Genomic DNA, 15,785 nt, shown 5'->3' on the forward strand with positions numbered 1-15,785 from the left:
TTACATATTTACTTCCAATGATTCTTCGTACTCGGTAATATTGTGAAACTTGGACAAAATTTAGAACGACATTCGCAGAAAAGACTTGGAACGTAATCATGTTACAAGTCGTTGGGTACAAAGTAAGGATTGCCAAATCAAACTTGGTCAAACATTTTCATGCTGCTAGTAACAAAGAATATATATTTCACTTTCTCTCATTTTTTGCAATAACAATAAATCTACGCATTTAAAAAATAGTTAAAATAGGAAGTTTTTTTAAAAGTTGGTCTCTGAATATCACAAGTTTTCAGGGAAAGGTAACAAAATCAGGATTTTTGCTGGGTGGCGTCCCCATTTGAATTTGAGGGGCAGCGGAGTGGGGGTGCCGGAGAGGGTGTCGCCCCCACAGCGAGGATTACCGGAAGTTGGGAAGGGGGAGGAGCTTGTTGTAGTGCTGGGGGTGAGATTGACCTCGTGACGTGGTTATGGTCGCCGAGGGAGGAACCCAGCTCGCGCAGGTATTTGTCGCCTTTGACGGCGTCGGGCGAATAGTGCTTCGTCCGCACCCCACCGTCCGAGCGTTGATAAGTGATGAATACTTCGGGTACCGGCTCTTCAGTTTGACCAACCACCTGAAAATTCAAGGCATAACCTCGATAACTTTTACATATTGCGTGATTGGTCTATATTATCATTGGTTAATTAATAAATAGTGGTGCTTAAATGGGCAGTGACGTAAACACCCTGAAAATTAGACACTCCAATCCTTCAATTTCCGATGAACATGCAATTTCATCAATTGTGTCTACAAACTTAGGAGCTTGGGTTAAGCATAGCGTGCGAAACTTCAATATTTCCATAATATCGTTAAAATTGGACAAAACAAAAGGGAAAGAAATTTAAACGAATATTCGCAATTAATAATGCAAATGCAAGAGACTGGAAATTGTATGAAACCAAAAAAATTGATACCAATTTGGTGACAAATGTTCTCGTTCTCTTCGTGGGGATTAATTTATAGAGTTTGATGATTTTGATTTGCAACCACAAAAATGTCAAAGATCAAGGATAATATTGACGTAATTCACGCGGCTGTTTGTAACGCGACAAGCTCTATATTTTAACAATCCCTGTAGGTCAGAGGTCGGGTAACTTACTTACCTCGACATCGGTCAAGATTTGTGGCTCCTTGAGTAGAATGTACACCACGGTTTTCTTTTTCGGTGGGAGGTAGACTTTTTGATGGCGTTGGATACGCAGGGTCGGCCCTTCAATGAACTTGACGTCCTGACCACGATCGTTTCCATCGTCAACGAGCGCTTTGCGGATTTCGCCCTCGTCGCCAGCCTTGTGGACGACGAAGCGAAGCGCCGTCTCCTCTCCGGACATTTGTAAACTTTGCTCCATCGTGTCTGGCCAGACAATGGTTTGACGGTCGACGGCCGTGGCGTCAGGGTAACCCCCAGAGTTTTGGGGTGGAGAGTAGATGGGCTGCTGTTCCTGCGGGGAAAGGTCAGCGTGAGATCAACACCGTATGTAAATTAAGGTCACGTTGACCTACCGTGATTATGTGTGGTGGTGGAGATTGTGGTGGAGGAGGCGGACTTTGTGGTGGGGGTGGCGGCGTTGTGGGGTGTTTTTCATACACTGGGCCGAGAACTGGTGGTGGTCCATACCCAGACCCGATAAGTGGTGGTGGTTTATTATCATTTTGATTCCTGCCATTCTGTGGAAGATATTTGACTTGACCTGGCTGACCTTGTTGACCTTGGGGTGGCTGATCCTTCTTATCCTGGAGAAATATTCATTTATCTTTAACTTATAAATGATATAATTTACTCGGATTTTTTAACTTTGATATAAATTTTGGGAATAAAAACGAGATAAAAATGGGATAACGCTATTATATGTATAAGAGAAATTAATTAATCTGCAATGTTAAAGGTTGACAAAATTTTGAAAAGCTTCCAAGCATTCACTGCAAGCTTACATAAACGTCGAATATATTTGACGAATATTTGAGAACATTATGTTTAATAAAATGAAACAATTTACGCCAATGTTTGTGACCTATGATGAAAAGTTTTCTAAAATTGTAAGTACTAGCTTTCTACCCTGATTTGCCTGCTTTGAAATGTACAAAGTTTACTGGGTTACATTTACATTACGAAAGTCCGGGTTAATAATTTCCTCATATCGTACATACCTGGATGGAGAACTTTGCATACTTTGGCGGTGTGGGGGTCGGGACGATTTGGACGCGTTGTTGGGACGCGGCAGGAAGTGGGGGCGGTCGAAAAAGTGAGGGAAACAGGCTCCTCGGAAGGTGTGGTTCGTACGAGTACAGTTCTTGGACAACTTCCGCCTTCGCGATGCTCCAATCCGGCTCCCCCATGGACGCAATCGCACCCTCGGACACACTTATGAGGCCAAACGTCATGAAGAGGACGCCAATGACGAGCTAAAGTCATATAAATTAACGACCTATGAATTTTTAAATATTAACCCGGTACACTTGCCAACTTTTGAAAGATTGCGAAAAGTACAGCAGATTACGCAAGTTGTATATATATGTAAATTCACAGATCGAATGCTTCTAATTATTTCGTATGCAAAACCATCACTGCAATAATTGCAGGGCAATTCACGCGGATTTTACTGAACTGTCAACTGTACAAGTCTTATAAAAAAGAGTACTGTGAAAACCTTTAGCAAATATTTAGAGACACCGATTTAATATTCTTTCATAAATTCAGACCAAGATTTGCAAATGGTTTAACTGTGCAAATTTGGTCAAGTCATTAAGCTTACAAATTTCTGGAAAAATTTAATGGAAATTTATTCTAATAACTTTTCCTCAAATTTTTGGCGTTGGTGTCACTTCCATAATTGTGTACAATTGTTTTGCATGAGTCTAAATAGCGCCCGGTCACCAGAAACGTGTGTAAAAGTAGTTTGATAAAATCATTTTTCAAACATTTGCAAACAAAGAGACTCTCACGATCTGTGGAAGCTAACTATATTTAGATTTACAACCAGGTATTTAGTTGTACACGATCTTTACAAACTTTTGGAAACGATTCTTTCTTCTCCACAGAATTTACTGACTTTGTTTTGTCTCAGAATCTCACATTGCCTCTTCTTTCTCACACTGCTTACCTTGTTCGACATGGTGACGATCAATCCTGATAATTGACTGTGATTAATTAGCGCACCGTGGCACTTAATAGTAACATCTTAGCGGAAACTGTGCCCGGATGTGAATTAATTCTGCCAAACTTTTTGCGATGAAATGTGCAGAAAATTAAGCGTGGACTCCGTTGAAGAAGTTGTCCTTATAATAATGACGTGCCGATACTGGTGGTTGGTGATTTTGAGGTGTATGTCGCTTGTCACACGAAGGTATTAGTTTCGTCAGTGAGTCGAGTCTTCTGGGGGCTAATATTGCAAATACATGGATGCGAAAGATGGCTTTTCTTTCAGCTCATCTTCTTCACCATCTTCTTCGTTGAGGGATCATGAATTCGTCTTCTTAACGATGACCAATATCGTGCTCGGGATCGTCCACACAAAACGCGTCGTAAACTCGACTATAAAATTACGGGAACAATAATTGTCCACCAAATTCAAGTTTAACACCGAAATTAATACAAAAACTAAAATTGTTCTCCGACATTTGTCTGTTTTTGGACGGACATCCGACGTGTGTGCATGGACCCCTCAGGATTAAGAGGGGATTACCACTTAACTATCTGCAGGTGAGGTTGAAGATGATGAATAATGAATTATGTATGTTTATGAATGATGATGCATTGTTGACCAATATGCATGCGAATATTTTTGGCGTTATTGCAATTTACACAAGACCAGTAGACGTACACGTACCTAAATCTAACCCGGATTGGAGTAGACTATGTACCTCTTGGTAGTATGAAGCAAGCGGCTATTTAGCTGCAGTGTCAATTAAGGCGCTAGTTAGTTATTTATTTATGTATTTATTTTTTACGGCCGTATTATGCTTAACTTTGGAGGTAAACACGCTTTGGGGAAAAATTAAGCAAATATTCGCGTGGGTAGCAAGTTAGTTACGATGCAACGTACTTGTCCCCATTTTTGGGTACTTTGTTAACTTATGATGTTGTCATTTGTCTCGATAAGTGTGATGATTGTCGCAATTAATGCCTCCGTCCTTTAAACTCTGATGGACTTTAGAAAAATATTGACGCAATTGAAAACTCTTTGTAAACCGTGTATACAAATTGTGTACATTGAACTATGGATGGTGCAAGATGTTCTTACAATTAGATGCAAAATATGCTGGTGATCTGCGTAACAAGTTTATGTACCTCAGCCTGACTTTCCTTCTTATTCTTTGTAACGATGCAGTGGAAAAGTTGCTAATTCAATGTTACACTGTTTTGTTTATGTACATCGATTCTAAAGTGTAAATTTCCATTATGTCGTCTGGATGTGTGCACTCTGTAAAATTGATAAGCTTACAAATGTTTCGACAAGTTTGCAAAGATCGCGAAGGAAAATCATGCCATTTGTGTGTAAATTTAGCGTAAACCTATAAACAGATCACGGGGGATAAAATTTGCATACGCCTGAGTAAAAATTGTCTCAAAAATGTGTACACGTATTTTATTTTACAGGATTAAGTAAGACACGCTTTTAGAATTTGTAAGCTGATTTTTTTCTCCGAGATTTTGCCAACTTTACACAATTTACTAGGGTACAAAACGTCCGCGTGAAACGTCTCATTGTTTTTGGTCACCTACCATTTCAAGAACTAAAACGGATGACCAAACAAAGTATGGTCATCTCCATGTTTGACAATTTTTTTGTCTGTGTGTGTCGCATTTTAAGAGTCAAGTGGTTCCTCTTCTGTTCTTTTGTGGGGGATAAGATTTCCTCTGTGCAATATTTAGTCGGTGGTGGATTGGATTGACGATGGATGGATGATGATTGTCGTCATTGTTGTGATTGATGTGTCCCCATTGTTTCAATTGAACGGAGATGAATGGCCAATATAATAATATTTCACTGAGAGATTACAGATTCCTTCGGCTCATCATGCTAAGTAAAGGAGAAAGGGTTTCGATTTCTGGGACGACAGGGTTTCGTAAAAATGCAAAATATGTATATTGGTAACCGAATTGTGAGGATGATACCTAAATATGAGACTATAATTTTCTAAGTACTTATTATAAGTTTAAAATATGTCACCACTCTCTGGTGAGAAATTAAGTGTGGTAGGTAGCTAATTTGAACGTGGGACAAGTTATTACCGTTCGGTAGAAAATTGTCTTCAGCAAATTGATTCTAAATGGAAATCTAAATTATCTCAGGAAGTGCAATGCTAGGTACATATAGTTGTAAAGCTGTACATAGTATTTCAATATTCAACCTGAAAGACGTCTCGAATATTGATAATTCCAAATTCTCTACGTACCTAGACTATGCAAATTTGTGAATTTTTCAAATTTTTCTCATACAACAAGTGAAAGGACAGTTTTCGTTTTGCTAACTTATACATACATATTATTATGTTTTACAAATATTAACAAATTTATTGGCCACCTCTTTCATAAAAGTTTGTCCACTTTAAACGAACAAACACAGTGTATTGTATACATTCAAATTTTCGGAAAAAAGCATACGCATAAATTATAATTACACCTATTTTATCGATATGTTTTTTGTTCACTAATTACTTTCAGTAATTAAATTTCTTGCACTTGCATGAGAACCTATGTATTCGCCACCCTGGCATAATTTGCTTCATGTGTGTCGTGTAATCCACTCCATAATTATTTACTTGCGACGACGACGACGACGACGAGGAGGACGACAAATAGACAACTTATTCTTCTCCTCGGTGTGGAGGAGTGTTTAGTTAATTCGAGTTTTATTTATTTATTATTATTTTTTAATACGGCCAAATAAATGAGACGTCTCTCTCAATCTGGGACCGCACATGAGGCATGCGATCGATTTACCCCTGTGGGGTGACCCGTATGCCCACGTTATAGCGTGGATCCCACACTTTATGCATGGCCCTCGAGAGAGAAATCATCCAAATCTGTGCAAATCGGTAAGTTGCAAAGAGTAATTTAATTATGGTGCGGGCTTTGCCTCTACACACGCCAAGTCGCCATAAAAAAATGGGTAGGAAAGGATTTAAGAAGATTAAGAGGACGACACGCCTTACAAAAACATGAGAATTGCGAATTGTGCAAAAAAAAGATGAATCATCGTCATTTCCGTCCCTGATTAATACTTCTTTGTAAAGGAGATAAGATTGGATTGGATTTTATTGAAGTGAATTCAATTGATGATGGATGGGATTGATTACGTTATGACGACGTTCATTTCATACACAAATTCGCACCTTACGCAAAAAAATGAGAAATGAAATTCTTTGAGATTGTCATTTCACGACAGGAAAGTTTGGAATGAGTACTTGTACAGACGAAACGTATTAGGCGACTTCACGTCAAAAAAATTAAGGGATGAATTAATTTGAAATAAAAAATGAATGCAAAATTGCAAATATTTGCAACATATCAATTTATTGAGTTTAACAATAGGAAAACTTGTTTGCTTAATTTTCTTGAAAATCTTAAAAGTTCTTGACAAATTTATATCTTGTAGATTGAGATTATTGAGAAATCCATAAATCCATCACCTTTAATGAACAAATTTTAGCAAAATCGGTACACTTTTCAGAAAATAGTGGTATAAGCATTAACTTTATTTTTGCACACTAACCAATTAAAAAAAGAACTTAAATTACCAGTAAAACATTTTTCTAACATTAATTTTTCTTCACTAATTTTTTTGCTAAATCTCTTGCAAATTCATATTTATTAAAACTTTTGACGTGACTATGCCCATAATTTTATATCTTTGTGCACATCGTCGGGTGCGGTGTGCACATGTCACGGAGACAATTGTGCGATCGAGGGTCCGATAAGATTTACTTTTTCGACAACACACAACAAATAATTTTGTCGATTTCGATTCCGCTGGCCTCCTTTCCCCCAACTCGCATCACGACATGCCCACCTATGTGCCTATGATACATGGCTCACAATTAAGAGGAAGCCAAAAGCATGAGGACAGAAATAAAAAGTAAAATGTGCGAAAGTTAAGAGAACATTGGCACAAATTAAATTAGCAACCCAAGACACACACGACACGGAGGCATCACAATTAGCACACAAATGTCACAATAAACAATAAATGAGAGGGCTTGAAAAGGCCTAAAGTTAATGAAGGGTCGTGCAGTAAGTTCACGGGGAATGCCAAATTTTTAATAATTCGGGGATACAATTGAGCACTGGTTGGAATAGTAATTACAAATTTACTACCAAGATTCTTCATTACCACATGGTAATACATAACAAATGGTGAAAATTCTGCTGCCAATTTACTAATTACTGTTAAAAATGGGTGTAAAATTAGATGGCATCCTTCACGCACAGCCAACCACTCATTGAAATAGACGAATTTAAATATTTGACCAAATGCACTCATCCCATTTCCAAAATGTATTTTCAACCTGGTGCTAAGTGAGTTTAATGAGTGAGAAGAATTTACAATTTTTAGGACAAGGCCGACCAACGATAAAATAAAGTGGACAGGTAGCTAGTCCATTATCATTTTATTAAGCGGTACGATCTCCAACAAATTTCACATTTTTTATTAAAATGACCAGTTTCAGTTTGATTTCTAAAAATAGAAATTTTTTTTTGTTTTAAGAAATTTGATGTGAAATGTATATTTTTTAATTGTGGTTAGCAATGTGTATGAATCAAATGTTTGATTTTATTTATGCACATAATAATGTGGTAACAAAATTACTTATTAAGACGAAAATGCTCTACTGAATTGGTACGCAATTGGTTACCGAACGGTAGTGATAAATGTTCATTGTCCTTATAAAGTTTCTAAACAATTACTTCGCATGCAATCCAAATTTACCTAATGTTTAAATAAAAAAGTCAAGAGATATTTTATTTAAACAAAATCAAAATGGATTTGAGATCAATCAATAATTGTATGACATCGGTTTTATTACGTTTATTTAAAATTTACAATACTTTTGATGAAATGTATTCGCATTTGAAAATTCGGTTTCTTTTTTACCATGATCTTCCCAGATTTGAGAAATTTTAGAAATTTGTCTGACAAATCTGACACTAAACAAACCCGTAGTAATCTAAGATTCGTGTTTCATCCGATTCCTAGTGCTCATAAAAAAGTAGTATTTTTGTAAGTACTATTAATTGTTGGAAACAATTTTAAAGCAATTTAACTATTTTCTATGAACTCCAGTACAAAAACTAAAACTAAATTATGCTAACCATACTTGAGACAAAATATTTCAAATAGTAAAATAATCCAGTTTATCTCCAAACATTAAGAATTCATGTTATTAGATGAGATTCGTTGATTCTAAATGACCTCTAGGTTTTGGGATTAAAAAAATAATATGTCTACAATTTTTGAATTAATAAATAAATGTAAATTAATGTTCAAAACCTCAGCGTAACCAGATATTTACCTCTTTTTTTTTACTTAAACACGGAATTCAATTTGAATACATAAAATTGAAAATGGGTTTCCGATCTATAATTTTGTTGCATAAATTTCCACCACTTTCTCAACTTCTTGGGATCAAGATTAAAATCAAGAAAAATGCATTATGCCTAAAGTGCGATTTCCTGTTAAATGAAAGTGATTGATTTTTCGACACTTTTATTTACTTGAAATTAATTCATTTAATTCATGATCTGCGGTGGGATGCATTTCCCTCGAAATTTAATGAGTTTATAAAACAAACGAGAATTAATTGAAGCCTTAATTAATTGGCATTTATAAAAAGTGGGACTTAATTAGCGGTTGGTTGATTTAACGAGACAATCTATTTACGAGGAGGTTTAACTTGTAATTATGTACTCATGTATGAAGTAAGTAGCAAATTAATGGGATATTGTGCAAAAAAGTGTGTATATGCCTACATGATGAGGAGACCAGAAAAAATGAGAGGTTAGTTAACTCCAACTCGGCTATCGAGATAATTAATGGGGACGATGACAATTAAGTAAATCTTGAAAAGTGTGCACCCCGGGGTGAAGATTACAATGGGAAGGAAAATTTTGAGGTGTGAATTAATGTGTGTGGATGTCATCTTTTGTTTTATTAATAAGGGGATGTACGCTAATTATGTGAATTATGTGGTAGAAATATATTACCGTGTGGTGACAATGGGGACGAGTCGTAACGACAGCCGTAGGTAAAGGTAATTAGGTGAAAGTTCAGTGAAACCCGTGTGGTCATATGTAAATGTAATTCAAGACGAAAGTTTAATACATAAATATTTAATGCGAAACGTGCTCTGTCAATAATTTGGTGACAAAATTGATTGTCGGTAGTATTCTGGATTGCCCGAATGGTAACTATTTGTGGCCAAAAGGTAACAATAATGAAGTTTGTTATCAGTCAGTGCCAAATCATAACCATCCAGGGCACAAATTATTACCAAACTTGATATTAAATCATTGGCATTAACGGTGTAAATTATTTACGGTGTAAAAAGTAAGAAATAATAATTTCGTTGCATAATTTATGTACGACCCCTGTGATTCACGAGATGCTTAATCACAAATAAAAACGACATGAAAACTAGCAAGGATGACTTTCACCGTGCACGAGGCTTAGATTAAAATTGAGATTGAAGTCGTATTATGAAATAATTGTATGATTTTTTTAAATGATGGAATAAATCAATCAGGTATTAATTGTACCTTATCACGAGTGAGCTAAAACCCCACCGGGCAAACTGGAAATGACACAAGCTAATTAAATTAAATAACCATAAATGAAATTATTGAAATTAAAGATTTAGTTGTGACTTTGGAGTTTTAGTGAGTGAAAGTAAAGGTTCATGAAAATACGTGAAAACCCATATACTTATAAGAAATGTAACATGGAAGCAATGAATTGTTTGACGTTAAATCCTGTCAAGTAAAAATAAAAAATGCATCATCTATGTATACCTATGTATACCTATCTATGTATAAAGTTTATCAAGCAGTATTTTCAATTTTTTTAGTACAATTAAGTAATAAAAAAAAAAAAAAACGTATGAAATAATACAGAATATACGAAAACTAGACTACTCATCTTTCACTATTTAGTTGGATATACGTCTATCCGAAAATCTTTTACCGGCATGAAAATTTGCAAAAGACTACATTTGAAGATCAAAATTAAGTAACTTTAAACATCTTTTTCCAGGTATTTAAATATGTGGTTGTTAAAATTACTCAACCGGATGATTGTAACTGTTTATAACCCTGTAAACTGTATAAACCAAGATTACTGATAATTGACACTTTATCATTCTAAACCTTATCTAGATACTAAAACTCAAGCAATCGTGTGCGTATACTTACAATTATTTCTCCATTTTAGAAAGATTACTAGAAAATCAGAGTATAAATTGTAAAATTATTATATTTGTCTCAAAAATGTGGAAAATAATCGGCGTAATTATTCCTAAATATGTAAATAAACATTTGCAAATCAAATGCTTATCTTTTATTTCACTCCAATCGTGTACCTGAATTACCTGTTACTTACTCATAAGAATTTTTAGCATTTATTAATTTCTGTAATGGCGTTACTCTATCACATTTTTATTTGCTTCTTATCCTATTTGTCCTTTACACAGTTCCCTAATTTCCTACATAAATTTTTGCACTAATTGACTTATTAATTAGGTACCGATTCATTAATGAGAGGTACAAAAATCATAATAAATTGGCAAATTGTTCCCTGCCTGCGTGGTGCATGTCGTAATAAAATAATTGGGAAATGGACAAGACTTAAGATTGAAATAAGTAATTGAGCGGTTGCTTGCTGCGTCTTAAATCTCGGTCGGTAAATAAATAATGTGTTAAATTCACAACGACTTTAATTCAATGGTCATCTTAATCATGCTGTGTCTTCATCATCATCATCACAATGGGGACCTTGCGTAAAGAATTTGACCAATTTTTTCCATATTTTGACTGCTTTAAACGCTTTACCTGAATGGCGACGCTATGATTACCACGGAACGAACGGGGACCCTTCAACAATTCGACCACATTCTTTGTGCACAGCCTTCGATAATGATAAGATTGGATTTGAAATTGTAATTGTGGACATGCAAGCGACGAGTCCCTATTATTAGGAGTCGTGCGATGTCAAGTGTTGGTGTTTACTTGATAGATTTATGACCACTCTTTTCTTGCAGGAAGGGATGTGCAGAATGTGCAGATGTGCAGAATGGGTGGCATCTCAGGACCTCAGCTGGACAAAGTTGAAGGCAAGGGTGATATGCATTTTACGCGTGGGAAAGAAATTGCGACGACATCCTGTATGCACTGCCCCTTTGGTGGGTGTGGGTCAGCAAGATGTGGGATTTCCGTTTGTTTGTTGACGGAAGATGGTTTCAATTAGAAGGGAGAGAGTTGTGGGGACGTTCATTAATTGCGGAAATGCAGTGAGATGTTCGTAACGCGGTCACACATTGCAAACTTTTCTAGGAAATTGTTACCGTATTTTTTTAAATTTGAATTTTGCACAAAGTTACATGTTTCTCTTGATTGCTAAATCCGGAAATTATGAACTTCAAGAACGCCATTCATCTATAAGTTTAAAATAAATTTTTAGCCTGATAATTTTTGCAAACCTACAGAAAATTTGTAATTTTACGAAGTTTAGCTATAGGTTACATACGTAAAAGTGAATTGCCGGCTTTCAGATTGGCTTTTCATAGCTTGACACAATTTATGAACCGCTCCTCTGACTAACAAAGGACACCCAAATTTGGCATCGTATTTTTTTAATCCGTGGATTGCGCAACCCCAGTTTTTTTAGCGCCGTTAAAAAAGTAAGTATATAAAAAATGGACACAACAATAACAAGAAGATGAAGACGATGAAAATCACTTGTTTTCTGTTACGGTGTGTGCATTGCGTAATCCTCGCAATTGTCATTATCACATTAAAAAGCAATCTGTTAGAAAAGACAGGCATGGCAGGAAAGTGACATGTGCAACCTCATCCGAGTTAAACGGTCCCAATTCCACTTTTTATTTGCGCGTGTCTCACTACGCATGCATGCAAAGTTGGTAAAACCATCCGTAAACTACATACTAGGTTTACAAAGATTACAAAGGTCGCAAATTTCCACATATTAAAAATTTTAATTTTAACGAGTTTGTAAGATGACTTCATAAAAGTCGGGTTACAATCTTCAGAGTGAATGACGCTTTATGGATGCGATTCATGTATCTACTGTATCTACTTGTGAACGTGTAATTTTACAAATGCTTAAATGTAAATTTTTGTAAGATGAATGAAATGGGTCAGTCATATATAGTCTTTAGATTTGTAAAGTTCACACCAATTTGACGTGAATTTCCCGAAAATTATGGAATTTGTTTCAGAGTTATGCAATGTATATGCAAATTTTGTAAATGCGGTTAAAATACGAATCCTATGTCCCGCAGACTTTTGCAAACTTTACAATACTTAGCGTGAATTGTATGAAAAAAATGTGGAATTTTACTCTTTTGTTTAGATTTCTGTAATACTGCTGCTCTTTTATTATTGATAACACATTCTTCCATTCTTCCACAATTTCATAAATTCCATAAATCAGTCGGAGTATAAAAGTTTTAATAAAAAGAGAGGTACAAAAATGTTGAAGGACTTTTTCTCTTCCGCGTAAACGTTGAGCTTGATAAGGAGGTGAGGAGGCTGAGATAAGAGGAGACAAGGAGAACGACATGGATAAGACGGGGGTCCAAAAAATCAACGCGATTTCTACTGTCTTTGTTGGACTTGCTGGATTTGTGGGACGTTTTGCGACTGCTGATTCCCCTGGACTTGGGCGTACGGCTTGGAGAAGTTCTTCTGCACTTGGCGCTGGGGCCGGCCACCGCCTGGCGGGATGAGTGGTCCTTGGAGGGGTGAGTAGGCCTACATTTTCAGGTAAAAAAAAACGAATTTGAAACTCTGGATGCAATTTAAATCACCCGCTTTATTTTCGTACCTTGTCGGTGGGGAAGTGGACGAGCGTCTTCTCGACTGGCTCGTACTGCAAGTTGACGGAGGGCGTTCCCGCAACGGAGTTGACCTGGTCGACCTGCGCATCGTAGGATTGCTCTGGCTTTCTGAGCAAAACGTTGATAAGGGTTCCCTCTCCTAGAAAAGCGGAAACGTATTAGAGCCCGAAATTTTAAGAGCCATTTGAATTTCGTACCTGGTTGGGATTTGAATCCGGCCTTGATAAGTTCCTCAATCTTGTAATTGGGCACTTCAATGTCCACCACTTGCTTCTGACCTTCGGGTCCAGTCAACCACAAAATGTGTTCGGAACGGAGCGCGATAGAGTTAGGATTAACGCCATCACAGACAAATTTAAATCTCCCGGGGGAAACTTCCTGTCGCTTGCATTCAACCTGCAAGTTTCCACCAGCTCCACCACCACCGCCGCCGCCGCCACCGCCGAAAGCGCCGAAGGATTGGGTGGACTGCTGGGCGAAGGAGTTTGGCCCGAACGAGGCGGCGGATCCTTGCAGTTCTGAAATGAAATGGGGGGACCGATAAGTCAAATTTTTAGCGGGGTGGGGTAACTGGATAGGATACCCGCGTAATTTTGAGAAGGAGCGGGACTAGAGCCTCCACAACAGCTACCTTGTGGCGCTGCAACGGTCGATCCGTACGACTGGGATGGGCGGGAGGAGGAGTAGCCGCCTTGCGGGGCGCAGGTCGCGAGCAACAACCCGTCAACGAGGAGCAGGGCGAGCGCCTAAAAAACCGTAACATTTATTTTTCACCGGATTTTCCCCCAAATAAAAATTCAGAGACCACCGGGGGTTGATTTATTCGGCTTAAATTACCTGATACTTCATCCTGGAAATGATATATTTCTAGTTCCAAAAATCCGACAAATTTGAGAAAATTGTTTAAAAATTTGCTGAAATTTGTTGAGCTATGCGGACGAAGCAGAAGGCGAGGACGGAATGTATTTTGGACGGGAGGGCGACGCTTATAAAGGGTCGAGGAGAGGAGAGGGAGCCGAGATGTAGTAATCAGTACTCGGCCTTCGTACCACAAATACAAATCCTCGTTATATCATCATCTTCTCAATAATTTCGACTTTATCAACAACCACACGACGACGAAATCATATACTTCATATGATGATGGCATTATTAATACCGTAGGCACGCTCACACTTAAGACCACCAAAAAAAACTCCCTTGCTTATTTTCTCTCTCCTCTTCTGCAAACAAAACTCTCCTCCTCTCGAATATCTTTAATTTGGTGTCAACCTGCAATTTTTTGGACGTGGGGGAAGCAGACGAGGTAACAACAAACAAACAAATAAACAAATAAGAAGAACATACTTATCTATTTTTTTGCGTAGTTTTAACCGGCGACCGGTATGCATATGCATATGTGTACCTATGTGATGCAATTAACGCGTGTGTATGCAGGCAGGTACTAGGTAGGTATGTAATTGCATCTTAATTAATGAGTGCAATTAGCGCAATTTGAAGCTGGTGTCATTGGATTCTTTCTTCTTGGAGTAGTTTTGTATTTGTGGGTATTATTTATTATGCAAAATTATGTCGAATGGTTTTGACATGTGAATGGGATGGGAGACGACGAAGAAGAGTGGTGTGGTTGAGCAATGGAGAGTTTTATTTCAAGTGTGTCATCTCAAGAAGAAGTGGGAGAGATGAGATGTAATAATAATGAGCAGGTAGTAGTACATCCACGGCGTTTAACACAGGTATTTATTAACGAAGGAGAAGGAGAATTGGAGGAAGAAGAAGAAGAAAAAAGAAGTAACTTTCGTTTTCATTCCCTAAGATAGAATTTGTAGGCTGGTTGTGTCCTATGGATGGACACTTATTTAGTCGTGTGTGCATATGTAAGTAAGGATGACGACTTGATGAGAATGGTGAATTGTTGTGTGGAATATGGTTGAGGGAGAGGTATATGAAGAATGTAGTAATGCTTTGTGTACGGACAGAGGAACAATGGAGAGACAGAGACTGGGTGAGTATGTATGTGGGATGTGTGATTATTATGAAAAAAGCTTTCACTAGGTGGGATGGGCTGGGGATTGACACTCTAAATAAGTGGGGAAACTAGAGACGTGCTAAGTTTTAGGGGGAGATTTGAGTTTGATCCGAAACGGGGGTAAAGTAATGGAACGCGAGGAGGTATATTGGCCGACCGGTGCTCGCTTGGAAGTGTGGTCGGTACTGGTTTGAACACATATGTGGTCAAATTTTGGGACTACATTTTTGGAATTTTTTATGCAATTGAATAACGCGTTATTACATAAGGAGTAAAATTTGGTTAATTGTTAAGAGTGTGTGCAACTGAATATGCATCTGCACACGAGACTGCATGGCATAATGAAAAAAAGTGCAATTAAAGCCCCGTCTGGACTCTATTAAAAGCGCAAAATTTTCATAATTACTCTGGCAAACCTTGCTAATGCAGTTTAGTCCGGATTTGGAAATATATAATTTGCACCCATGAATTTTCGCATGCATGCACTTTCTCCCCATCACTTGAGTTAGCAAAATTAACAAAAAGGGGACGTTCAAACAAGTATTACCTCCTTACAAATCGTACTTATGGACACCCACTAATTGAGTAATTTGACAGCATAATTCTTGAACAGCCCTTAATTAGAGCCCCCTGGACTCTATTTTT

General features: G+C 37.4%; 2 protein-coding genes across 3 annotated transcripts; both read right to left on the bottom strand.

Moving 5' to 3' along the window:
* Window positions 1-162: 162 nt before the first annotated feature.
* LOC110862571 (WW domain-binding protein 11) lies at window positions 163-3,411 on the bottom strand. The gene is made up of 5 exons (XM_022111788.2): window positions 3,142-3,411; window positions 2,189-2,443; window positions 1,544-1,774; window positions 1,144-1,482; window positions 163-614 (listed from the first exon to the last, which is right to left on the bottom strand). Exons 1-5 carry the CDS (start codon window positions 3,151-3,153, stop codon window positions 309-311), a joined length of 1,143 nt encoding a protein of 380 aa, XP_021967480.1. The 5' UTR covers window positions 3,154-3,411; the 3' UTR covers window positions 163-308.
* Window positions 3,412-12,619: 9,208 nt separating this feature from the next.
* LOC110862562 lies at window positions 12,620-14,109 on the bottom strand. 2 transcript variants are annotated; one of them, XM_022111773.2, is made up of 5 exons: window positions 13,949-14,109; window positions 13,695-13,857; window positions 13,309-13,629; window positions 13,099-13,250; window positions 12,620-13,025 (listed from the first exon to the last, which is right to left on the bottom strand). In XM_022111773.2, exons 1-5 carry the CDS (start codon window positions 13,958-13,960, stop codon window positions 12,870-12,872), a joined length of 804 nt encoding a protein of 267 aa, XP_021967465.1. In that variant the 5' UTR covers window positions 13,961-14,109; the 3' UTR covers window positions 12,620-12,869. The 2 variants fall into 2 exon arrangements, with proteins under 2 accessions (XP_021967465.1, XP_021967466.1); XM_022111774.2 differs by having other exon boundaries at window positions 13,743-13,857; window positions 13,949-14,108.
* Between the last annotated feature and the right edge of the window lie 1,676 nt (window positions 14,110-15,785).

Source organism: Folsomia candida, unplaced genomic scaffold, assembly GCF_002217175.1.
Source record: "Folsomia candida strain VU population unplaced genomic scaffold, ASM221717v1 Fcan01_Sc061, whole genome shotgun sequence".
In the NCBI taxonomy this organism is placed as follows: Eukaryota; Metazoa; Arthropoda; class Collembola; order Entomobryomorpha; family Isotomidae; genus Folsomia; species Folsomia candida.

Bases quoted from the DNA above. Each gene is read 5' to 3' on its own strand.
- LOC110862571 (XM_022111788.2), bottom strand. The intron at 1,775-2,188 runs GTATGTACGATA...ATATTTCTCCAG, and splicing joins ATGCAAAGTTCTCCATCCAG to GATAAGAAGGATCAGCCACC. The intron at 615-1,143 runs GTAAGTAAGTTA...TTGAATTTTCAG, and splicing joins AAATCTTGACCGATGTCGAG to GTGGTTGGTCAAACTGAAGA.
- LOC110862562 (XM_022111773.2), bottom strand. The intron at 13,630-13,694 runs GTATCCTATCCA...ATTTCATTTCAG, and splicing joins TCCTTCTCAAAATTACGCGG to AACTGCAAGGATCCGCCGCC. The intron at 13,026-13,098 runs GTACGAAAATAA...CTGAAAATGTAG, and splicing joins TCCACTTCCCCACCGACAAG to GCCTACTCACCCCTCCAAGG.